The sequence below is a fragment of the Hyperolius riggenbachi genome, chromosome 4, assembly GCF_040937935.1.
Source record: "Hyperolius riggenbachi isolate aHypRig1 chromosome 4, aHypRig1.pri, whole genome shotgun sequence".
Taxonomy (NCBI): domain Eukaryota; kingdom Metazoa; phylum Chordata; class Amphibia; order Anura; family Hyperoliidae; genus Hyperolius; species Hyperolius riggenbachi.
Genome location: NC_090649.1, coordinates 329,438,797 through 329,464,790, shown reverse-complemented (window position 1 = coordinate 329,464,790; position 25,994 = coordinate 329,438,797). Strand labels below are relative to the sequence as shown.

General features: G+C 44.5%; 1 protein-coding gene across 22 annotated transcripts in view; it reads right to left on the bottom strand.

The window, feature by feature from the left end:
• AFDN (afadin, adherens junction formation factor) overlaps positions 1-25,994 on the bottom strand; it is a 329,459-nt gene that overhangs the window by 63,256 nt on the left and 240,209 nt on the right. For all 22 annotated transcript variants that reach the window (XM_068231796.1, XM_068231782.1, XM_068231787.1 and 19 more), the window contains 5 exons: positions 23,526-23,599; positions 16,425-16,543; positions 14,981-15,169; positions 11,867-11,958; positions 7,532-7,714 (listed from right to left, as the gene is read on the bottom strand). In XM_068231796.1, coding sequence (XP_068087897.1) covers positions 7,532-7,714; positions 11,867-11,958; positions 14,981-15,169; positions 16,425-16,543; positions 23,526-23,599 — 657 coding nt within the window. The remainder of the gene's footprint in view (positions 1-7,531; positions 7,715-11,866; positions 11,959-14,980; positions 15,170-16,424; positions 16,544-23,525; positions 23,600-25,994) is intronic.

Genomic DNA, 25,994 nt, shown 5'->3' with positions numbered 1-25,994 from the left:
CTTCAAATAAGGATTTTGCAATATGGCTTTACACAATCTTGTCAACAAACAACATACCATGTCTGCAACTTCAACCTGTTTGGTCTTATGTAAACCTCAAAACATATTATAATATCCAGACACTGCATAAAACTTTCTTCAATGTCAGTTGCCTGGCAGCTCTGATGATCTTCTGGTATTAGTGGCGTGAGTCAAAACCCTTGAACAATCATATGACTAATACAGTGAAACCCGAGTCAGAGTACCTGCTCTGCTGCATGCTTGTTCAGGGTCTATGGCTAAAAGTATTAGAGACACAGGATCAGGAGGACTGCCAGGCAACTGGTATTGTTTAAAATGAAGTAAATATGGCAGTCACCATATACCTCTCACCTTGGGTTCCTTTTAACCACTTCCCGACCGCCTAACGCACAGAGGCGGCCGGGAAGTGGAGCCCTGAAGGACCGGCTCACCCACAGAGGCGGCGGTCCATTTAAGGGCATGGGCGGAGCGATCGCGTCATCCGTGACGCGATCCTCCGCCGGCGCCTGTCACCGCTCGCCCGCCGCAACATCCCGCCGGCTATACGGAAGCGCCGGCGGGACGTTAACCCCGCGATCGCCGCATACAAAGTGTATAATACACTTTGTAACGTTTACAAAGTGTATTATACAGGCTGCCTCCTGCCCTGGTGGTCCCAGTGTCCGAGGGACCACCAGGGCAGGCTGCAGCCACCCTAGTCTGCACCCAAGCACACTGATTTCTCCCCCCCCCTGCCCCAGATCGCCCACAGCACCCTCAGACCCCCCCCTGCCCACCCCCCAGACCCCTGTTTGCACCCAATCCCCCCCCTAATCACCCATCAATCACTCCCTGTCACTATCTGTCAACGCAATTATTTTTTTTATCTCCCCCCCCTGCCCACTGCCCCCTCCTGATCACCCCCCCACCCCTCAGATTCTCCCCAGACCCCCCCCCCGTGTACTGTATGCATCTATCCCCCCTGATCACCTGTCAATCACCTGTCAATCACCTGTCAATCACCCCCTGTCACTGCCACCCATCAATCAGCCCCTAACCTGCCCCTTGCGGGCAATCTGATCATCCACCCACACCAATAGATCGCCCGCAGATCCGACATCAGATCACCACCCAAGCGCAGTGTTTACATCTATTCTCTCCTCTAAACACCCACTAATTACCCATCAATCACCCCCTATCACCACCTGTCACTGTTACCCATCAGATCAGACCCTAATCTGCCCCTTGCGGGCACCCAATCACCCGCCTACACGCTCAGATTGCCCTCAGACCCCCCTTATCAATTCGTCAGTGCATTAGTTACATCTGTTCATTCCTGTAATAACCCACTGATCACCTGTCAATCACCTGTCACTGCCACCCATCAATCACCCCCTGTCACTGCCACCCATCAATCACCCCCTGTCACTGCCACCCATCAATCAGCCCCTAACCTGCCCCTTGCGGGCAATCTGATCACCCACACCAATAGTTCGCCCGCAGATCTGACGTCAGATCACCTCCCAAGGGCAGTGTTTATATCTGTTCTCTACCCTAAACACCAACTAATTACCCATCAATCACCCCCTGTCACTGCTACCTATCAGATTAGACCCCTATCTGCCCCTAGGGAACTCAATCACCCGCCCACACCCTCAGAATGCCCTCAGGCCCCAGCCCTGATCACCTCGCCAGTGCATTGCTTGCATCTATTCCCCCCTCTAATCACACCTTGAGACACCCATCAATCACCTCCTGTCACCCCCTAGCACACCTACCCATTAGATCAGGCCCTAATTTGCCCCGTGTGGGCTCCTGATCACTCGGCCAAACCCTCAGATCCCCCTCAGACCCCCTTCCGATCACCTCCCCAGTGCATTGATTGCATCTATTTTCCCCTCTAACCACCCCCTGAGACACCTATCAATCACCTCCTGTCACCCCCCTAGCACTCCTATCCATCAGATCAGGCCCAATACAACCTGTCATCTAAAAGGCCACCCTGCATATGACCGGTTCCACAAAATTCGCCCCCTCATAGACCACCTGTCATCAAAATTTGCAGATGCTTATACCCCTGAACAGTCATTTTGAGACATTTGGTTTCCAGACTACTCACGGTTTTGGGCCCGTAAAATGCCAGGGCGGTACAGGAACCCCAGAAACGGACCCCATTTTAGAAAAAAGACACCCCAAGGTATTCCGTTAGTAGTATGGCGAGTTCATAGAAGATTTTATTTTTTGTCACAAGTTAGCGGAAATTGATTTTTGTTTTTTTTTCACAAAGTGTCATTTTTCACTAACTTGTGACAAAAAATAAAATCTTCTATGGACTCGCCATACACCTAACGGAATACCTTGGGGTGTCTTCTTTCTAAAATGGGGTCACTTGTGGGATTCCTATACTGCCCTGGCATTTTAGGGGCCCTAAACTGTGAGGAGTAGTCTAGAAAACAAATGCCTCAAAATGACCTGTGATTAGGACGTTGGGCCCCTTAGTGCACCTAGGCTGCAAAAAAGTGTCACACGTGGTATCGCCGTACTCAGGAGAAGTAGTATAATGTGTTTTGGGGTGTATTTTTACACATACCCATGCTGGGTGGGAGAAATCTCTCTGTAAATGGACAATTGTGTGTAAAAAAAAAATCAAACAATTGTCATTTACAGAGGTATTTCTCCCACCCAGCAAGGGTATGTGTAAAAATACACCCAAAAACACATTATACTACATCTCCCGAGTACGGCGATACCACATGATTGGCACTTTTTTGCAGCCTAACTGCGCTAAGGGGCCCAAAGTCCAATGAGTACCTTTAGGATTTCACAGGTCATTTTTGTTTCAAGACTACTCCTCACGGTTTAGGGCCCCTAAAATGCCAGGGCAGTATAGGAACCCCACAAATGACCCCATTCTAGAAAGAAGACACCCAAACGTATTCCGTTAGGAGTATGGTGAGTTCATAGAAGATTTTATTTTTTGTCACAAGTTAGCGGAAAATGACACTTTGTGAAAAAAAACCAATTAAAATCAATTTCCGCTAACTTGTGACAAAAAAAAATAAAAACTTCTATGAACTCACCATACTCCTAACGGAATACCTTGGGGTGTCTTCTTTCTAAAATGGGGTCATTAGTGGGGTTCCTATACTGCCCTGGCATTTTAGGGGCCCTAAACCGTGAGGAGTAGTCTTGAAACAAAAATGACCTGTGAAATCCTAAAGGTACTCATTGGACTTTGGGCCCTTTAGCGCAGTTAGGGTGCAAAAAAGTGCCACACATGTGGTATCGCCGTACTCGGGAGAAGTAGTACAATGTGTTTTGGGGTGTATTTTTACACATACCCATGCTGGGTGGGAGAAATACCGCTGTAAATGGACAATTGAGTGTAAAAAAATCAAAAGATTGTCATTTACAGAGGTGTTTCTCCCACCCAGCATGGGTATGTGTAAAAATACACCCCAAAACACATTGTACTACTTCTCCCGAGTACAGCGATACCACATGTGTGGCACTTTTTTGCACCCTAACTGCGCTAAAGGGCCTAAAGTCCAATGAGTACCTTTAGGATTTCACAGGTCATTTTGAGAAATTTCGTTTCAAGACTACTCCTCACAGTTTAGGGCCCCTAAAATGCTAGGGCAGTATAGGAACCCCACAAATGACCCCATTTTAGAAAGAAGACACCCCAAGGTATTCCGTTAGTAGTATGGCGAGTTCATAGAAGATTTTATTTTTTGTCACAAGTTAGCGGAAATTGATTTTAATTGTGTTTTTTCACAAAGTGTCATTTTCCGCTAACTTGTGACAAAAAATAAAATCTTCTATGAACTCACCATACTCCTAACGGAATACCTTGGGGTGTCTTCTTTCTAAAATGGGGTCATTTGTGGGGTTCCTATACTGCCCTGGCATTTTAGGGGCCCTAAACCGTGAGGAGTAGTCTTGAAACGAAATTTCTCAAAATGACCTGTGAAATCCTAAAGGTACTCATTGGACTTTGGGCCCTTTAGCGCAGTTAGGGTGCAAAAAAGTGCCACACGTGGTATCGCCGTACTCAGAAGAAGTAGTATATTGTGTTTTGGGGTGTATTTTTACACATACCCATGCTGAGTGGGAGAAAGATCTCTGTAAATGGACAATTGTGTGTAAAAAAATCAAACAATTGTCATTTACAGAGATATTTCTCCCACCCAGCATGGGTATGTGTAAAAATACACCCCAAAACACATTATACTACTTCTCCTGAGTACGGCAATACCACAACATGTGTGGCACTTTTTTGCAGCCTAACTGCGCTAAGGGGTTCAAAGTCCAATGAGCACCTTTAGGCTTTACAGGGGTGCTTACAATTTAGCACCCCCCAAAATGTCAGGACAGTAAACACACCCCACAAATGACCCCATTTTGGAAAGTAGACCCTTCAAGGTATTCAGAGAGGGGCATGGTGAGTCCGTGGCAGATTTCATTTTTTTTTTGTCGCAAGTTAGAAGAAATGGAAACTTTTTTTTTTTTTGGTCACAAAGTGTCATTTTCCGCTTACTTGTGACAAAAAATAATATCTTCTATGAACTCACTATGCCTCTCAGTGAATACTTTGGGATGTCTTCTTTCCAAAATGGGTTCATTTGGGGGGTATTTATACTATTCTGGAATTCTAGCCCCTCATGAAACATGACAGGGGGTCAGAAAAGTCATAGATGCTTGAAAATGGGAAAATTCACTTTTTGCACCATAGTTTGTAAACGCTATAACTTTTACCCAAACCAATAAATACACACTGAATGGGTTTTTTTTTATCCAAAACATGTTTGTCCACATTTTTCGCGCTGCATGTATACAGAAATTTTACTTTATTTGAAAACTGTCAGCACAGAAAGTTAAAAAAATCATTTTTTTGCCAAAATTCATGTCTTTTTTGATGAATATAATAAAGAGTAAAAATCGCAGGAGCAATCAAATAGCACCAAAAGAAAGCTTTATTAGTGACAAGAAAAGGAGCCAAAATTCATTTAGGTGGTAGGTTGTATGAGCGAGCAATAAACCGTGAAAGCTGCAGTGGTCTGAATGGAAAAAAAGTGGCCGGTCCTTAAAGTGACTCTGTAACAAAAATTACAACGTTTTTTCTACCATCCTACAAGTTCCTAAACGTATTCTAATGTGTTCTGGCTCACTGCAGCACTTTGTACTATTACAGTCTCTGTAATAAATCAATGTATCTTTCCCCTGTCAGACTTGTCGGCCTGTGTCTGGAAGGCTGCCAAGTTCTTCAGTGCTGGTCTGTTCCTCTATGCACACTCTAGTGTGTGTTTTATTTACATAAGCCAGCAGCTTCTCTGCTATCTTATCAGTAATAGAAGAGAGCTGGATAAAAATCCTCCTCTGTGAAAGTAGCTGGCTGACACATACTGAGGGATTACAAACACAGACACAGGCAGAGCTGTCTGCAGGAAGCCTGTAATGTTCAGTGCATGAGAGAAGGGGACAGAAGGTAAACACACAAATGATCTTTTGAGATTCAAAAGGAAAGCTGTATACAGCCTGCTTGTGTATGGATGTATTTTCTATGTGTGGACATATTGTACATCAATCTACTTCCTGTTTTGGTGGCCATTTTGTTTGTTTATAAACAAACTTTTTAAAACTGTTTTTGACCACTTTTAATGCGGCGAGGATCGGCGAAATTGTGACAGAGGGTAATAGGAGATGTCCCCTAACACACTGGTATGTTTACTTTTGTGCGATTTTAACAATACAGATTCTCTTTAAGGGGTAGAAAGCCCTAGGTCCTCAAGTGGTTAAATCATTGTAATTGTTTTTGAAAAATCTTGCGTTACTCCCCCCATCAGGGTCCCCAAGCAAATAAGCTTTGCCTACTAATGCTGGATGGATTTTTAATGGGAACTTAGACTTTAAAAGACTTGTAAACGTAGCCATAGAACTACTACATTTTTACTTATTCTACCATTATCCTGGACTTTGCCAGGCTACATGCATTACTTGGCCCATATAAGTATATGCTCGTTCATGTTCATGCATGTTGGGATTTAATATATTTCTTTCACTGTCACAAGATGTCTGTGAAGTAAACTGTGCAAAGATGCTGCAGGATGTCTAATGCTGTCCTCCAGTATTGTGGCATCTCTCTAATTGTGAAGACTGGAAGGGGCAGGAACTATAAATTAATCATCATAAGAAACTGCAAGAAGAACAAATTGTTACCTGAAATATGTTAAATAAATGGAGAAAGCAGGGCAAATACTAAATAGACCTGTTGAAATAAGAAATACTAGTGTGTGCACATGTATCCTTTAACCTTGCTAGCAGTCAATTTCTGCTGGATTTCAGTGCAAGAGGTTCAATACATTTTTGCGTAGGAGTGCAAATTGAAGTGCAAACCGCACATGTGAAAAGATAGAACCCTGCCTTAGAACTGCTAGACGAGCTTCACTCAATAATAGCGGTTTCAGCTATTTTTCCCTGGACAAGTTAGGCAAGTCCATACCGCCAGGAAGGTTAACTCACAGCCATCCGGAGGTTTATATTGCCGTGCCTTCATGGGCCTTGTCACAGTTACACAGATACTTAATCATCACATAATAACCTTTTCTCACTTGCTGTGCATAGCACTGTTCTAGCCAGAGCAGCTCCCCCACAGCTGTTGCCTGTAGGTATCAATAACCATATTAAGCAGTGCTATAATGGTGTAGGTGGACTGCAGAAACCTTAAAAACAGCTGACCTGTTTTTTGCTGGAAGCGTTGAGTTCACGCAGAATTAAGGTAGCTATACATTTTTGGGGGGGCCAATTAGAGTGTCAATAAGATAAAAAACGCTGATTGATTGTAAATTGAATTGGATTCGAATAAGGCCACATACAGACATCAGACCATAGTCTTTGGAAAATGAAAGATCACAGACCAATCTTACCACCCTTCCTGTAGTATAAGAGCCATACTCTACACAGTCTTTTCTATGGAGCTGAACTCCCCATCAGACAGAAATCTTTGCAAGATGCTGCACACACAGATGCTGTACAGACACAAAAGATCAGTATCTGCAAAATATCTGTTCCTGCCAAAAATCCATTCCTGCAAATTGCAATGATAGTCTATGAGATCTGCAGATCATCATACACACATGATTTAACTGACATTCATCTGCAGATCAGATTCACCAGGATGGATTTTCAGATCTGCAGATGAATGTCAGTTAAATCATGTGTGTATGATGATCTGCAGATCTCATAGACTATCATTGCAATTTGCAGGAATGGATTTTTGGCAGGAACAGATCTTTTGCAGATACTGATCTTTTGTGTCTGTACAGCATCTGTGTGTGCAGCATCTTGCAAAGATTTTTTTCTGATGTGGAGTTCAGCTCCATAGAAAAGACTGTTTAGAGTATGGCTCTCATACTACATGAAGGGTGGTAAGATTGGTCTGTGATCTTTCATTTTCCAAAGATCATAGTCTGATGTGTGTATGAGCCTTAAGATATGAGGAAATTTGTTGTTCATTTCCTCACAAACTTACTTGGACTGAGGTATTGCTAGAATGATGGCTTTCTATTTGGACGTTGTCCTCATAATCAGGCCACTGGCTTTGCACAGGCACCAATCGATCTTGATTTTTAGGAGTAGGAAAAGTAAAATATTCTCTAGTGTAGGTCTGTGTTGGTATAGGGTAGGCCTCCGGTCTTGCTGGGGCTGCTGGTTCCTAGAAAAAATAAATATTTAGATAAAATACATAAACATTCTATTACACAAAACGGTTTTAGGTCTTAATTTTTTTTTTGTTTTTGTTTAAAAAGAGTAATGTATTATTACATAATCTTTCAAACAAACATACAGTTGGCCAAGTTTAACAAAACCATCAAGCCTAGACACAGACACACACACACACACACACACACACACACACACAGACAGACACAGACCATTGCATAGTTCATATAATTTGGGGAATTAAAAACCTTAATCATGGACAATACAGACTCTAACCGCCTGACACAAAGAACTCAGAATAAACAGAAGTCCCAAAATGGCATACCTGGACAAAGTTATATTAATTCTATACACAGTACACAGGTTAACTTTATCAGAAGTCTAGCATTTAAATGTTCATTCAGGTGTTTTTCATCATATTTCCGAGAATCTTCTGATAATCCAGTTCTAAACTGCACAACTTAGATGCAATATACACATTTAGTGATGAGGCAGTCTTCGTTTCAGTGTGCACATCTAGTGAGCTCCCAGTTTAAAGCCCCATCTACACATTACAATTCCAAATGCAATCAATCGAATTCCACTGGATCGATTAAATCAGACATGTCCGATCGGGACTCGATCGATAGTGTGATCGATTTTGTTTAGTTATCAATACAAAATCGACCACACTATCGATCGAGTCCCGATCGGACATGTCGGATTTGATTGATCCAATTGAATTTAATCGATCGCATGTGGAATTGTAACATGTAGATGGGACTTAAAGTGGACCCAAATTAAAAATACAAGATTTCAGAAATAAAACCCATTTTCTAACTTGTATTAATAAATAGCAGCCTTTTTTTCAGCTGCATGCCAAATATAAAATATTTTACATTTATTGGAGGAACCACTCCCTTCCTTTCATATTGCCAGGACAGAATCAGGAAGACTGGTGGAGGAGATAAACAAAACACAGGCTGCTACTGATGATGTCACAGGGGAGGTGATCTCCGCATGTGAGAGATTTCACATATACGACGCCCCTGTGAGGGAAGGTAGCTGATGACAAACACACACATGATCTAAAACCTCCTACTAAGCTTAGAAGTAATGGTTGCCACCTGTATAACCCTAGTTATGAAAAGAGAAGGGTGAAAAGCATGCACTGAAATGCTCATAGGCTTGAAGGAGTGTTCATTTATCTTTATATGTGTCAGTGGTGCAACTAAATATTTTGAATTAAAAAAAAAAATGTTTAGTTTGGGTCCGCTTTAAGAGATGCCAGTTACTAGATAGTAAAGTAATCCTACAATGCTGTGAATGAATGAACTATATTGTTTGGAATCATTAAATCCAAAGAGAATTTGTAATACATCACTCCTCTCCTGTCTGGTAGCAAACAGAGATAAGAGATGACAAAAGGTGCTTTGCCTGTGGCATTAGAAAGCCCAAAAATGGCCCTGAATGTCACTAGTACCACCTTCTGTAACCTCACCTTCTATTAACCTCCCTGGCATTCTATTAAGATCGCCAGGGAGGCTGCGGGAGGGGTTTTTTTTAATAAAAAAAAAAAAACTATTTCATGCAGCCAACTGAAAGTTGGCTGCATGAAAGCCCACTAGAGGGCGCTCCGGAGGCGTTCTTCCGATCGCCTCCGGCTGCCAGAAGTAACACGGAAGGCCGCAATGAGCGGCCTTCCGTGTTTCGCTTACCTCGTCGCCATGGCGACGAGCGGAGTGACGTCATGGACGTCCTGACGTCAGCCGCCTCCGATCCAGCCCTTAGCGCTGGCCGGAACTTTTTGTTCCGGCTACGCTGGGCTCAGGCGGCTGGGGGGACCCTCTTTCGCCGCTGCATGCGGCGGATCGCCTCACTGCAGCGGCGATCAGGTAGCACACGCGGCTGGCAAAGTGCCGGCTGCGTGTGCTGCTTTTTATTTGAGCCAAATCGGCTCAGCAGGGCCTGAGCGGCAGGCTCCGGCGGTACTGGGCGAGCTGAGCTCGTCCAGACCGCTCAGCAGGTTAAGGCTCATATACACGTCGGATTTTTGCAAACGTCCGGTCGTTTGGACGTCAAATCAGGTGTGTGTACGGTCGGTCGTTCACCTGATAAGACTGGGATTGAACGATCTGCCAGGCGGATCCATCAAGTCCAGTCTTATCAGGTGATCGACTGACCGTCAACACGTCCGATTTGACGTCCAAATGACCGGTCGTTTGCAAAAATTCGACGTGTGTGTGCACCTTAAAGAAAACCTGAACTGAAAATTAAAAGTCAAAATAGGCATACACAAGTCATACTTACCTTCCATGTAGTCTACTCCTCAGTGTCCTTCTCCTGTTCCGCGTCCTGTTTGTTCACTGTGATCAAGGGAATTTTCCGTCCTCCATTTTTAAAATGGCCATTACTCATAACAGCTTTCTGGTCAGCACACTGTTAAACTGTAACATCACCCACTTGAGCCATAGGGAAACATGGACATTACCTGGTACATCAGTTTTCCTCTCAGCTATAACTGACAGCAACTGATATTTTACTGACAGCAACTGAGCAACTGAGCACAGCGCAGGCCCAGTATGGTCTGTGTCTGCGCAGTACACTCCTGGTGACATCAGCGGGAGCGAGGACACGGGCGTGCATGCGCAGTGGTTTTCTGACTTGAAAGTCAGAAATTCCAGAAGTGAACTGGAGGCGGGGTCGGAGCATCGGTGAGTGGCTGCGCCAACACAGGATGTCTGCGGGGGACCATTAGAAGCCCCGGGTAAGTTCAGCTCATTTTCCCCTGACCCCCTACAGTATCCCTTTAATGGTGATGCAGTGGGGCCATTTACAGGAGCCATTAAGAAAAGCCTGTAAGAGACCCAGCTAAGGCGCCGTTCACACTGCACGCGTTTCGAGCCGCGTTTTGGAAACGCGTGCAGGTGGCCGACACGCACGACATCAGACAGAGCATAGAGTGCACTGTCTGATGTTCACACTGCATGCGTTCCGGACCTGTGCGGTCCGGGAACGCATGCTGCACGGATTTTTTGTAAAAACGCATGGCTGTCCCATTCACTTTTCAGTGATGGGATCAGCCACGCAACGCACACAAACGCGGATGGCAGGCGTTCGTACACGTTGCGTTCCGCGCGCATGGCCATTCGCGTTTGTGATGTGAACGGGGCCTTAAGGTAATAGTTGGGTGAGGAAGAAGATTGAGATGACCTTCAATAAAAATGGCAAGTAAAAACTCACGGTAATTCCAAAAATATGCTGTAGGCTGCTTGATTATTATGCCGAAATCCAAGTTTCTCAAAAGGGTCTACCTTGGCCCTTGGAGGCTCTTTGACTTTCCAAGCTTTCCTAAGCTTAAGGCAGTGCCTGCGGTAATGCACTTCAGGCTGTGCGTAACGGTTGTATCTGGGAACGACGGAGCACGGTGCATCGCTGTGCACATGCGGCGTGATGTGGCAGGAGCGGGGCTTTGCACCCCAAAGCAAAAATCACGTGTAAAACCGGCCTCAGGGATGGATATTTTCACAGTACACTAAGTAAATACAAGAACTCAACCTACCATCCACCATTGTATTCGGTTGCCTTTATCTTTTGAAACTACTTAATTTAATACACAGTCTTTATTACATTTTGGCTGAACATTTTATTTTTCAGCATAAGCTCAGTTTCACATTTGTAAGCGGCTGCATGAAAACTAGTTTGTTAAACAATAATAAACAATAAGAAGTCCAAAACAGGTACAGGGTAATTACCTAAGTAGAGGGAAGTCTCTGGATAATCCAGACTCATACCCCCCCCCCCCCCCCTTCCTTCCAGTGCCTAGACCCACCCTGTCAAAAAGTGCTTCTGAACGGAGTTTAGCTACACTATGTAGGCGGTTTAGGCCTGCACAGTACCTTGCGGCTGAAAGGAATAGGCTTTTTTCACTGAGCCCTAGAGGCGGCCCCTTGCGGCTTCGCAGGTGCAAGCCATCCTGTGTGGTTACATTTTATACAGGAGTGCGGCTGTGGGCTTTGGGGGTCCCAGCATCGGAAAAGCCTGATTGAGAATGAGGAAAGCCTCCTGCCAAGGTAAGCAACTGATTTTTGTCCCAAAGTAACTTACAGCCAAAACCTATGTAAGACAGCACTAGCTTAATTGTCAGAACATCAATACCACTTACCTCAGCACACAAGTTCCCCGTAGATACTGATGTGATCTTGACAGTTGAACTAGTAGCATATGCAGTTCTCCCACCTGGACTTTGAGGCTGATCTAAAGACAAACATGCGAATAAAAGCTTACACAATACATTTTAAGAAAGATGTGATATTTCAAAACTTACCCACACCACATGCTTTCTTTTGTAAGCGAATATATATATATATATATATATATATATATATATATATATATATATATATATATATATATATATATATATATATATATATATATATATATATATATATATATATATATATATATATATATATAGCACCTAACCTTCCTAGCAGTAATGACGAGCCTGACTCATCCAGCTAAAACTTTGCTGAAAGCGGTATGGACAAGTACGGCTCGTCCATGCCGCCAGGGAAATTTTTTTTTTTTGCTGCTGCTTCTGTGGGCTTCCCTAAGACTGATTGATGCCTGTCAATACATTGTGGGTAGTGATCTGAGCTACCCACAGTGTGCCAACCTGCATCCATCAGTCCTAGGGAAGCCCACATGGAGTCGGCAGAGCAGTGCGGCGACATGTCCCCCACTCTTTCTTCCTCTGATCCTTTCTCCCTTTCCTCTGATCCCCTTTCCTCCGGTCCTTCCCCTCTCCATTTCTTCTGATCCTTACCCCCTCCCGACTCCCGGGTGGCACTGTTAGATGAGGGAAAGCATTACTCACAGAGGCTCTCTAGAGCTTTGATCGCCTGTTCTCCTCTGTTGTACAGCTCCGAGCTAATGTTCACAGTAGGGGACACGGCTTGATGATGTCATCAAGCCACATCCCTCGATTGAACATTAGCCCGAACCTGTACAGTGGAGGCGAACAGGCAATAAACACTGGAGAGAGCCTCGGTGAGTAATACTCCCCCTCATTAACAGCACCACCCGGGGATCTGGAGAGAGGGGGATCTATAGCTGCCTTACCTATACTGTGGAACCTATAGCTGTCTTACCTATACTGGGGACACGAATACTTGTCTTACCTATACTGTGGAAACTATAGCTGGTTATCCTATACTGGGGCTTCTACTCACTATTGGCGTGCTGAAGATCCCTCGTTGTGTACCTCTGATAGCTTACCCAGTGTCTGTTCCCAGGCAAATGGTGTTGATGACACCAGAGACACAGAGCGTCAACATCTGGCGGCAAACTAATTTTTATTTTGTATTTGAATTCAATATTCAAAAAAACAAAAAAAAAACCCAGCTTGAAAATTATTTGAAATTAACGGGATCATTTTTTGCACATAAATCCTGGGGGAATTGAACGCCAGGGAGGTTAAAACACTTTAAAAAAAAAACACATTTTGTACATGAACTACTCAATGGCAGTCCATACAGCAGGTGTACTGGGCGTAACCTGAATAATACTGTAGTATTAAAGAGAATCTGTATTGTTAAAAATCGCACAAAAGTAAACATACCAGTGCATTAGGGGACATATCCTACTCCCCTCTGTCACAATTTCGCTGCTTCCCGCCACATTAAAAGTAGTCAAATACAGTTTTTAAAAGTTTGTTTATAAAAAAACAAAATGGCCAACAAAACAGGAAGTAGGTTGATGTACAATACGTCCACACATAGAAAATACATCCATACACAAGCAGGCTGTATACAGCCTTCCTTTTGAATCTCAAGAGATCATTTGTGTTTACCTTCTGTCCCCCTGCAGCTCTCATCCACTGAATACTAGTGACAGGCTGATCGTTTCTTCCTGCAGACAGCTCTGCGTTGTCTGTAATTCCTCAGTATGTGTCAGCCAGCTCCTTTCACAGCCTAACAGAGGAGGATTTTTATACTGCTCTCTTCTCTCACTGATAAGAGAGCAGAGACGCTGCTGGCTTATGTAAATAACACACACACTGGAGTGTGCATAGAGGGGCCTGGAGAGGGGCTTGCATAACAGATCAGCACGGAAGAGTTGACAGCCTTCCAGACACAGGGCGACAAGTCCGACAGGGGAAAGATACATTGATTTATTACAGAGACGGTGATAGTAGAAAGTGCTGCAGTAAGACAGAGCACATTAGAATAGGTTTGGGAACTGGTAGGATGGTAGAAAAAAGGATGACATTTTTGTTACAGAGTCTCTTTAACACATGGTATATAGTAGAATATGCATTCGATACTGAACATATGGTCAATGCATAAGCACAAGTTATCAGTGAAAACTACATGCAAAAAGAATAAAAGTTAAATGGGCAGAAGTTGATGAGGTATTTTCCAATGAAACACAAGCTTGGTTCCAACCCCATCCACCACCTGATTAATTCTTGAAACCATTTGGTGTCAGCACTACAGTATAATCACAGCAGCTACAACACTGGATCCTAAAAAGATTTACTGGCACAAAGGTAATGACAAGACAACAATTAGAGATAATACACAGGCACTAAAAGGGAAACATGGTAATAATTGAGGCTACAGGGTTGGCACTACTATAAGAGGCACTGTAATAGGTCACTATAAGGAGGGATAGTGATAGCTATCAATATAAGTGGACACTACGCTAAAAGGCACTATGAGGGAGGCACTGTAAGAGAACATGCTAATATCAGGCACTATAAGGAGCTTAATAAAGGGACACCATAATAGGAGGTAGTGTAAGTGGACACTATACTAGGAGTATGTTAATAGTAGGCACTATAGGTGGATGCCATCAGGGAATACTAGAATAGATGGTTAAAAACGCAAATAGAGGCCAAAACAATTAAGACTACTACAAAAGCAGGTGTTATAATGGGAGGATACTACAACAGAGACACTAATGGGAGCCGTGATAGGGTTAGAAAACACCCTAGGAGCATGTATTGGGGTCACTATACTGACAGCAATGAATTAATCCGAGCCAAATGCTTAGCTATGCTTTTAAAACCACACTATTTAGATTGCATGCCTAACTCCTCTCCCCCCCCTCCCCCCCACACACACACACACACCCTTATTTGTGAATATATACAAATGCTGAATCTATATGTAAATTCTATTCAGTTCTTTCTTGTCATGCTTTGATCATATGCTTCAACCTCAAATGCTCATTTAATACTCAAGATTTGAGACAGGTTTACTAGACTTACTTGCTACATTGGGACTGGAGCGATGGTCTGCACGATTTTTCATCAGTCGATCATCTCCCGGTAGTTTTTTTGGTTCTGCATATTCTGGCCAAGGCGTTTGGTGAGTTTCTGTTGCCCCATTCTGAGCTGTGTTATTGTAAAGCTCAAACCCTTCGCTCTTTGGTCTTGGTTTTCCTGAGCCACGGCGATCTGACAAAGTAATATAAAAATGGTATATTAATCGCCACGTCAATCCTGATTTGCTTCTCTTACAAAGTTAGCGTCTTTCATTGTACCAGTACAATAGAAATGCAAGTTACCATTACTGTGTTGTAGCTACATACAGCTACATATTAATTTAAAGCTGGATAGATATGGTCAGATTGATCAGATTGGCTTAATTTACGACCAAGGAGAATGAGGGATGTGTGTAACTACAGGTTTGCACTGAAATGAAAGCATAGAATCAAACAATTAAAATTAGAAATAAAATAGAAAAAAAAAAATAGAATTTCTTTATACGGTCATCAAAAATGTATTTTACAAAGTATGACTCATAGTTGTTGTTAGTAGATATAGCGGTTGAACACATTCTTGGCAATTTTTCTACAGTTCCCCCAACTCAGTTGCAGAAACTCCCATAAATGTGTGTCACTTGTAGGTTGCTTGGCTTTTACGTTTCTGTCCATTTTATCCCAAACAATCTCAATGGTGTTTATGACTGGAGACCGTACTGGCAACTCCATGTTTATAAGCATACTATCTTGTTCTTTTACTTGCCCAGTAACTGCAAGTAACTGCAATAAAAGATGTACTCTGCTTTCATGGTTTACTTTGGCAGCTATACATAGTCATGCTGAGATCAACACCTTTTGATCTTTTTCATTTTAGGATCCGTTATCAGCTGAGTTCCACCACAGCACATTATCGAGCAGCTGCCAAGATGGAACCTGGAAGCATAATTTAGCATCATCATGCTGGGCCCCCGTGGATCTTTTATGCAACAAATGACTACAAATTTGCTGCATGGCATATGTTTACATCATGTGAACTAGGTGGCACGCTCATAACTTAAATAGAGTAAATGTCATGGATTCCACCCTGCCACTCACTGTCACATGGCTGGATCTCCAAGTTTCTCTTACTTTCCCAAAACTGAGATGGTGTACAGAGGGCCTTTTTGCTAGTACATACGTAAGCACTGAGGAGTTTTTCTAATTCAAAAAGAAAATGATTACATGATCACATCAACCAGCTGAAAGACTTGGGAATCTATTAAGTCCTACTGTTTAAAAGCGGTTGCCAGCTGAGGTGTATCATGTATAACATAAAACACACACCCTAATGCAACAGGCCAGACTGCAAAGCCTTTAGATACACTGGTCCTTACCCATGATTTTAAAAAAAAAAAAAATAATCAAACTGATCACTGTGGAGGCAGAGAGAGTTTATTGCTTTTGTTTACCTCTTGGCAGTAAAGGGGATGGCTGATTCAGCAGCGTAGCCAGACCATGGTATATTGCTCCTTGTTTTGCCACCTCAAGCGTAACAACCGCACCTGTTCTTGTCATTAGCTCAGCAGCCCTATTAAAAGAATGTGAATAAAGCAGGATAATCGATCATATGCGTACCACCTCTTTGTTTAACTAAGAGGCTGCTTCCCAAAAGGCAAGTGCAAACAGGTTATCTTTGAGTGAGAGGCAAAGGAAGAGAGAAGAAGTAGATTGAGAAACACAAAAAGCAGGGCTTTGCTACTAAAAGCAAAGAAGACAGGCATGCTTTGTAAAAAAAATAAATACTGCTTCTGTCAAATTCAATGGACTGTTATAAGACAAATCGTTAATGTCTGTTTTGCACTGAAAAGTGCAAAAACAGGAGATTTTAAATCTCCATTTTGCATTAGTAGTTAACGAAAGTGCAGTTGCTGTTTCTTACCATGAGAATCCTTCCCTCTATAGAGCCTATGCCAAAGAGCAGTGATTATTATAGTCTAATGCTAGGTACATACTATGAGATTTTCTGGCAGATTCACGGTCAGATCGATTACTTCCAACATGTTCGATCTGATATCCAATCATTTTCCAATCAATTTCTGATGAAAGTGAATGGAAAACAATTGGAAATCTATCGGAAAATGATCGGAAACAGACCAGAAATCAGATCGGCCATGTTGGAAATAATCTCATAGTGTGGACCTAGCATTAGGTAGCTCAGTCTAGCTTGGCTGCTGCTGTTTTTCATGTTATCACTCCTTACCTCTTTTTGGATGACTCAAGCTGTATAGGTGGAGTGCACTCAGCACTGACTATCAAAAGAGATGGTCAATAAGATGCAGATAATTGCTGCTTCAAAATTTACTGCAAATGGTATGCAGCTCGTAATAAAACCAATCCAAGTAAACAGGAAGTGCAAAAGATTTTCAAGACAGTATCTGGGCTTTCATTAAAGCGGTATCGTCACCATAAAAATCAAATTTCAACAGCAACTGGTCTGAGTGTATTAAGTGATAAAGATGCTAATCCTGCTTTCAAAACTTTCAAAATGTTTTCTGCTGTTATAATTTGGAGTTATCATATACCTTAGGAGCACTGGCTCTTTAGTAGTCGGTGCCAAAGAATTGCATGCTGGGGGTTCTTTTTATCTATAATATATTCCTCCTCTTCCCTTTATTTCCCTGTCTGCTGCTTATCTGAAACCTGATCCCCTACTCACTTGTGTTTACAAGCAAGGCTGAGGTGACTCAGTGATTGGAGGAGACAAGAAAAAAAGTAAAGGGCAGAAATGACACCACGAGTTAGCCTTTACTGTGGGCAAAAGACATGGCCCCCACCAGGAACAGAATTCTCATCATTTACTATATAACATTCACTGAAATCAAAACGTGGACAGTATAATACATGTGTTATGTAAGTAGATCAAGTATTTATCTACTTATATATGTGTTTTTTTCCCTGGAATAGTATGGCTGATCCTACTGCTTTAAAAGGAACCTGAGGTGTGAGACCCGTGGAAGCTGCCATATTTATTTACTTTTAAAGGATTCTGTTGCCTGACTGCCCTGTTGATCTTTCTGGTCTGTTGGGCCTAAATCACACACCTGAAAGAAGCATGCAGATAATCTTGTCAAATTTGTCATAGAAATCTGATCTGCATGCGTGTACAGGGTCTATGGATTAACACTAGATTTACCAGGGTTGCGCAAATTTGCGTTAATTCACTGGAGCTCACACCTAGTATCACCCCTGCTGAGTTTTTTAACATGCTATCAACTCCATTGTTCTCTTTCTTTTGTTCTGAAAACAAGCACATTTCCATTTGTTTACTTGAACTAAATCACCTTGGGTCTAAGTTACTATTTGCCCACCTCCCATCCCCCACAACCAGAGAATTCTGTCCTTTGAAACCTCTAAAAGCTCTTCCCAATGTAATGCTATAGTTTTTTTTTACAAAACCTCATTGCTCCAGTGTGCACAGACACTCACTGCTGCCTGGTAAATGCTTGTTGCTGCCTAATAACTGATCACTGCTGCCTGGTATCTGCTTGCTGATGCCTGGCAACTGCTCGCTGCTGCCTGGTAACTGAGCACTGCAGCCTAGTAAATGCTTATTCCTGCCTGGTAACTGCTCACTGCTGCCTGGTAACTGCTCACTGCTGCCTGGTAATTGCTTGTTGCTGCCTAATAACTGATCACTGCTGCCTGGTAAATGCTCGTTGCTGCCTGGTAACTGCTCGCTGCTGCCTGGTAAATGCTCGTTGCTGCCTGGTAACTGCTCGCTGCTGCCTGGTAACTGCTCGCTGCTGCCTGGTAACTGCTCGCTGCTGCCTGGTAACTGCTCGCTGCTGCCTGGTAACTGCTCGCTGCTGCCTGGTAACTGCTCGCTGCTGCCTGGTAACTGCTCACTGCTGCCTGGTAAATGCTTGTTGCTGCCTAATTACTGATCACTGCTGCCTGGTAACTGCTTGTTGCTGCCTGCTCACTGCTCACTGCTGCCTGGTAACTGCTCACTGCTGCCTGGTAACTGCTCACTGCTGCCTGGTAACTGCTCACTGCTGCCTGGTAACTGCTCACTGCTGCCTGGTAACTGCTCGCTGCTGCCTGGTAAATGCTCGCTGCTGCCTGGTAAATGCTCGCTGCTGTCTGGTAACTGCTCGCTGCTGCCTGGTAACTGCTCGCTGCTGCCTGGTAACTGCTCGCTGCTGCCTAATAACTGATCACTGCTGCCTGGTAAATGCTTGTTGCTGCCTGGTAACTGCTCGCTGCTGCCTGGTAACTGCTCGCTGCTGCCTGGTAACTGCTCGCTGCTGTCTGGCAACAGCTCAGACACAGTGCACAGACACCGAGGATAACATTAGCAGCAGATTTAAAAACTCAAAACGCTCAGAAAAACTCCTCTGGTGTGCACCAGGCCTATGAGTACAAGGTAATGCATAGTCAGTCACTGGATGGGAGTCTGCTAAGGTTTGTCATTGTCATAATACATATGATATTTATATAAACCCACGACGGACAATTTCTTTACTTCACTGTCACTGTCGCACAGACTGCTGCAGCGCAAAACAATGCTGTTGGGCACGGTGAATAAAGTCCGGTGTGATCTTCCTCCGCTTGCAAAAGACACTGCACAGCGAGAGGTATTATTATTATTTATTGTATTTATAAAGCGCCAACATATTACGCAGCGCTGGACACTAATTTAGGTTACAGACAATATTTAGGGGTGACATACAGCAATAAGACAATACAGGAATACATGCAAACCAGATCACGCAGCACAGTATGAGTTGACTTGTCATCAAATCGAAGGTTTTGCATAATTGAAATTAATCTATTTCGGGGCATTGTCTCTTTGATTACTGGCACCCCAGTTAGGTAGTGAGTGACAGCAGGGACCCCTGTTAGGTAGTGAGTGACAGCAGGGACCCCCATTAGATAGTGAGTGACAGGGACCCCAGGTTAGATAGTGAGTGACAGGGACCCCCGTTAGGTAGTGAGTGACAGGCGCCCCTCACCTCGCAGCCAGCAGCGACCTGACCAGTTAGAGTGGGCGCCGGGCGCAAATATGCAGAAGTGATGTCACTTCCGCATATCAGCGGTGTCCGCTAGGGCCCCCCAAAATAGCGATAGCGACGCCACTGAGCACTGGTGTAAAATTCAGTGCAGTTTCTAGGCTAAAATGCACCCAGGGCGAGGGTGTAAAAATTGCGCCCCCCCAAAGCAAGGTATGGGTGCCCGCAGTATTGGTTAGCCAGGTCTAGTTGCACTCAGTATAGATTCCCCCAGTATAGGTAGCCCAGAATAGGTACCCCAGTATAGGTAGCCAGCTATAGGTCCCCCCAGTATAGGTAGCCAGGCATAGGTGAGCCAGTATAGTTGCCTCCGGTATAGGTTAGTCAGGTAGGTGCCTCCAGTATAGGTAGCCAGTATAGTTGCCCCCAGTATAGGTTAGATAGGCAGGCGCCCCCGGTATAAGTTAGATAGGTAGGTGCCCCCAGTACAGGTTAGCTAGGTGGGTGCCTCTAATATAGGTAGCCAGAATAGTTGCCCCCAGCATAGGTTAGATAGGTAGATGCCCCCAATATAGGTTAGTTAGGTAGGTGCCTCCAATATAGGTAGCCAGTATAGTTGTCACCTGTATAGGCTAGCTAGGTAGGTAGGTAGGTAGGTAGGTGCCCCCAATACAGGTTAGATAAGTTAATATTCCCACTATAGGTTAGATAGGTAGCTGCCCCCCCAGTATAGGTTAGATAGGTAGGTGCCCCCCAGTATAGGTTAGATAGGTAGGTGCCCCCCAGTATAGGTTAGATTAGGTAGCTGCCCCCTCAGTATAGGTTAGATTAGATAGCTGCCCCCCAGGTTAGATAGGTAGGTGCCCCCCAGGATAGGTTAGATATGTAGGCGCCCCCCAGTATAGGTTAGGTAGGTGCCCCCCATGATGGAGGGGGGAGCCGCAGCCGCGGGGAGGGCAGCCCAACCTCACCCTCCCTTCCTCCCCCCAGCCGCCCTCCGTGCTCCCCCCTCAGACTGCAAAGCAATGGGCAGGGAAGCGCTATACAAAACTACTCACCTCCCTGGTTCCAATCGCTACTCACTCGCCGCCAGTCTCCTCTCTGCATAGACGCTGATATACACGCTGCTTCCTGTGTGTGTATCAGCGTCTACTCTGTGCAGAGAGGAGACTGGCGGCGAGAGAGCAGCGATTGGAACCAGGGAGGTGAGTCGTTTTGTATAGCGCTTCCCTGCCCATTGCTTTGCAGTCCGAGGGGGAAGCACGGAGGGCGGCCTGGGAGAGGAAGGGAGGGAGAGGTCGGGCTGCCCTCCCCGCGGCTGCAGCTCCCCCCTCCATCACAGCGCCCCCCCCTCCCAACAGCGCTCAGGGCGCCTGCACGGCCCTAGAAACGGCCATGGTAAAATTATACACACATTCACATACCTTCATGTGGTTATAGTCTGTTATCGTGTTGGGTTTCCTCTTTCTGCCGTCACTGATCGTCACGTCTTGGTGCATGGAACTTAGAACACACACAGTCTTGTTTTTTTTAGGTGCATAAATTGTCAAGGAGACACTGCCACGTCTAAGCACTGAAGTGGAGAATACCTCTCGCTGTGCAGTGTCGTTTGCAAGCTGAGGAAGTTCACGCCGGACTTTATTCACCGTGCCCAATAGCGTTGTTTTGCGCCGCAGCAGTCTGTGCGACAGTGACAGTGAAGTAAAGAAATTGTCCGTCGTGACATTTCTCCCATCATCCAAAAATGGCTCCATCAGATTCATGACCACGTTCTCTGCCAGCCTCTCTCCCTCCGACAGGACAGCATCACACCTTTTGGCCACCTCTACAGCATTCATATGTTGTGAAAAGCCAGCCTAATTGCATTACAGTATCTGCCATACTGCCATCAATGCCATGGCAATGGAATGCCTCAGTCTGTCATCATTTGTCATGTCAATGGAACACTGCCAAAAGTGCCAATTGCCCTCTGATTGCATTTTGCTGCATGAATCGGCAACAGAGTTCTGTGTCTGCGTGGGTTTCCTCCGGGGACTCCGGTTTCCTCCCACATCCCAAAAACATACAGATAAGTTAATTGGCTTCCCCATAAAATTGGCTCTAGATGACGATACATACACTACATGATACATACATAGACATACTGTATGATTATGACAGGGACTAGATTTTGAGCCCCTCTGAGGGACAGTTAGTGACGAGACAATATACTCTGTACAGTGCTGCGTAATATGATACGGCAGGCATGTCTGAAGGTTTCCATCCAAGTCTCACACAGCTACTTTGTGTAAACAAATGTGCAAGGCCTTAGGTAATGGGTAGTTTGCACAACAATAGATTGAAGATAATCAACCCTGAAGACCTGTGAACATCTCAGCAGGAGTGAATAACACCTCTAGCCTTGCAACAGAAAGTAGAAAACTCGGTAATTCTAGTGTTAAAGGATCAGCAGGACAACCAGGCAATACACATTATTTAAAAGGAAATAAACATGTCAGCCTTCATATGCCTCTCACCTCAAGTTCCCTTTAAACACTTTAGTCTTGGTATTGCCGGGAGGGGAGACCACCCTCTCTGAACCTGACCCTTCCCACTTTCAATCTGAGCACACAAGGGGGAGCAGAAATAATTTATATATATCTCTAGAAGAGTGAACTAGAGCGTTACATTATTTTTTTCAGTCCCGGCGTGTGTGTGTGTGTGTGTGTGTGTGTGTGTGTGTGTGTGTGTGTGTGTGTGTGTGTGTCCTGGTGCACACCAAAACCGCTAGCAGATCCACAATACGCTAGCGGTTTTGGGTGCGGATGACAGAGTTTAGTCCCAGTGCACACCGGGCGGATCTTGATGCGATTCGCCGGGTGTTCACCGGCCGCATCTGCATCAGCATAGCTAATGTAGCTCTATGGGCTGGTGCACACTGGCGGTTTGAGGTTTTTAGCAAACCGCAAACGTGCAGCAAGAGGCACGTTTGCGGCTTGCTAAAAACCTCAAACCGCCGGTGTGCACCAGCCCATAGAGATACATTAGCCATGTGGATTTTCAGGCGGATGCGGGCGGTGGATTCGCCGTGTGTGTGTTTGTGTTAGATGATGCGTGCTCGGTGCATAGGCGCACACTTATATGGGATGCAGGGAACAACATCCTGCCATCTTCAGAGATAAGGACATATCAAACTGAACTTGTCATATAGTGACAATTCTTATGTTGAAAGTCCTCCACTGTCAGAAAAAACAAGAAAATGAAATTGGAAGACACAACCACGTTTGTTTCCACAACACACAAAAGTGGCACACACCAGGGTCCACTGTGACACAAATGTACAGAGGTGCATAAAGCAATATGAGCAAGTCAAACAATTCATACTAATCAAGCCAGTGCACACTGAAATTCATACACAAAATTGCCTTTTTTCCTTCAGAAGTTAATAAAAGTGCTACTACTGTTATGTGAACTTGTTTCAAATCACTGCAGTTCTCTACTAATTTTTCTTTTTAAAGTTAATTTCAGGCTGAAGTGTCGCAAGATCTTCAGCAGATTAGTTTCATTGACTGATATTACCTTTCTTGAGACAGTCCAACCAAACTTCTACCATCCACACTGAGAAGTTGGTCTCCTGCTGCAAGACGACCATCCTGAAATTTAAGTAAAAAGGAATTAAGCCACTTCTACAAGATGCTCAAGTCACTGAAAATGAATCACTCAATGTGATCAAAAAGAGATTTGACATTTTTTTCTAGTTAACGGTTAATCATTTGTTACAATTATAGCTAAGAGTATTGAAACTAAGAAAAATGCAGATATGGGGGGAAATCTACTTCCCCAAATTATATAAAGGGTAAGGGAGAGACCTGGAGCTGGCCCTGGAGGGGTGGTAGTCCTGAGATCTGGAGACAGCACAGCTTGGGGATGAGACCTGATGTCTTCTCTAACTCTCCAAAAGATGCCCCTGCACACACACCTGGTTTAGAATATTTTTCTGGTTTCCCCCTCCAAACCTACGTGCGTCTTAGGTAGTGTAAAATACGTTACTTGCACTATTAACTTCATCAGACTACCTGCGACCCAGCCCAACACGGTTAATGTTGAAATGCCCTGATCTGTCTAGGCCAGCATTTCACAAAACAGTAAACTGTTCCTTGCAAGCAGGGAAGTTTCCGCCCTGAATGAAAGAAGCAATCCTCATGCCACTAAAGAAACCACTCTAAAGTCCAATCTACACGATACGATTCTTTGTACGATTCGATTACGATTCTATTTACGATTCTATTAAATCCAACATGTCCGATCGGGATTCGGTTCGATTCAGTTCGATTTGCAATTGCAAAACAATGGCAAATAGAATTTAATCGAATCCCGATCGGACATGTCGGATTTAATCGGATCGTAAATAGAATCGTAATCGAATCGTACAAAGAATCGTATCGTGTAGATTGGGCTTTAGATCTGGCTATTTTCAGCAGCTACAGACCTGTCTCCAACTCAGAGCAGGGCCGGATTACCAACCAGGCAACAAAAGCAGTTGCTTGGGGCCCCTTTCAGAGTCAAAGGGGCCCCATCAGCACATAAACCAGCCCTCGCCATCCGGTCAGCGGTGGCTGGATGGTATAATGGTTAAAGGGACTCTGAGCAGTGCAGTAACTATGGAAAGATGCATATCATTTTAAAGCTCTCTTTCTCCTCTTTCCAAAGATATACAAACTGCTGCCCTATGCCTTTTAGTTTTTGATATTTTCGCGATCGAAATCGCAGCCATGGCAATTTCGATCATTTTGCCACTGCTATTCCCTGCATTGTGCACCCACAGAGGAAAGCAGGCTGTTGCCCATAGCAACCAGTAGCTCGGCTGCCCCGGTGTGTGCGGCATGTTGCTGTGCAGCTGCATCTTCTGATTCTATTATGACATGATGGGGGGGGCCAAATCAGTTACTTTGCTTAGGGCCCCATTTAGCCTTAATCCGGCTCTGACTCAGAGCCAGCATCTCAAGTAACTACATCTTTGGCCCTCTACAATATGTCTTCAAGAAGCACCACAGCTGTGAAAACACCACTCATCCAGATCTGCAATGATCTGTTCATGGCCAGAGACAAAGGCAAGTGTTCCACACTGATACTGCTTGATCTCTCAGCAACTTTTGATTTAGTTGAATTAAATCTTGCTTAACTGGTTGTTGGTAGTAGTGTGGCATTGAAGGTTTAGTCCTCCAATGGTTCTCCTTCTCCTTGGCTGACAGAACACAAGGGGTAGTCTTAGGGCATTTCTGTTCCAACCCTGTACTACTGAAACATGGTGTGACCCAGGGCTTGATACTATCCCCTTTGTTGTTCACCATATACTGTACATCAGTGGTTCCCGACCTTTTTAAAGTCGTGACACATCCCGCCAAACGCGCAGTCCTCCATGATACATCAACCCCCCCCCCCCCCAAATAAAACCCCCTTGGACTCAGTATAGGTAGGTATGTAGCCACGTACAGGTGCCCTTAGTATAGGTAGCCAGGATACATAGCTAATTGTAGGTGCCCTCAAGTATAGGTAGCGAGGTGTGGGTGCCTTCAGGATAGGTAACGAGGTGTAGATGCCCTCTGGATAGGTGGCGAGGTGCAGGTGCACTCAGGATAGACAGGTATAGGTGCCTTCGGGATAGGTAGCGAGGTGTAGGGGTCCTCAGGACAGTCAGGTGTGGGTGCCTTCAGGATAGGTAGCGAGGTGTAGGTGCCCCCAGTAGCATGTGCTGGCAGTGGGTCACTCACCAGCTCTATGCGTTCCAGCGCCATCTCCCTCCACGCTTCTCTGCCTCCGCTACGTGTATAGTTAAAGCAGGGAAACAAGAAAATGACAGCCACTGTCTGCATTTGTGGAGATCGGTGGCCATTTTATTGAAGCCCTGCTCTAAATAGACGAGGCGGATCTCAGAAGCAAGGAGGAGATAAAGCGGGGAGATGCGGCGAGTGGCGACACATACCCAGGGCTGCCGCAACACAAATGTCTTGCGCCACACGCTTCAGTAGTGGCTGAATGACAACTGGC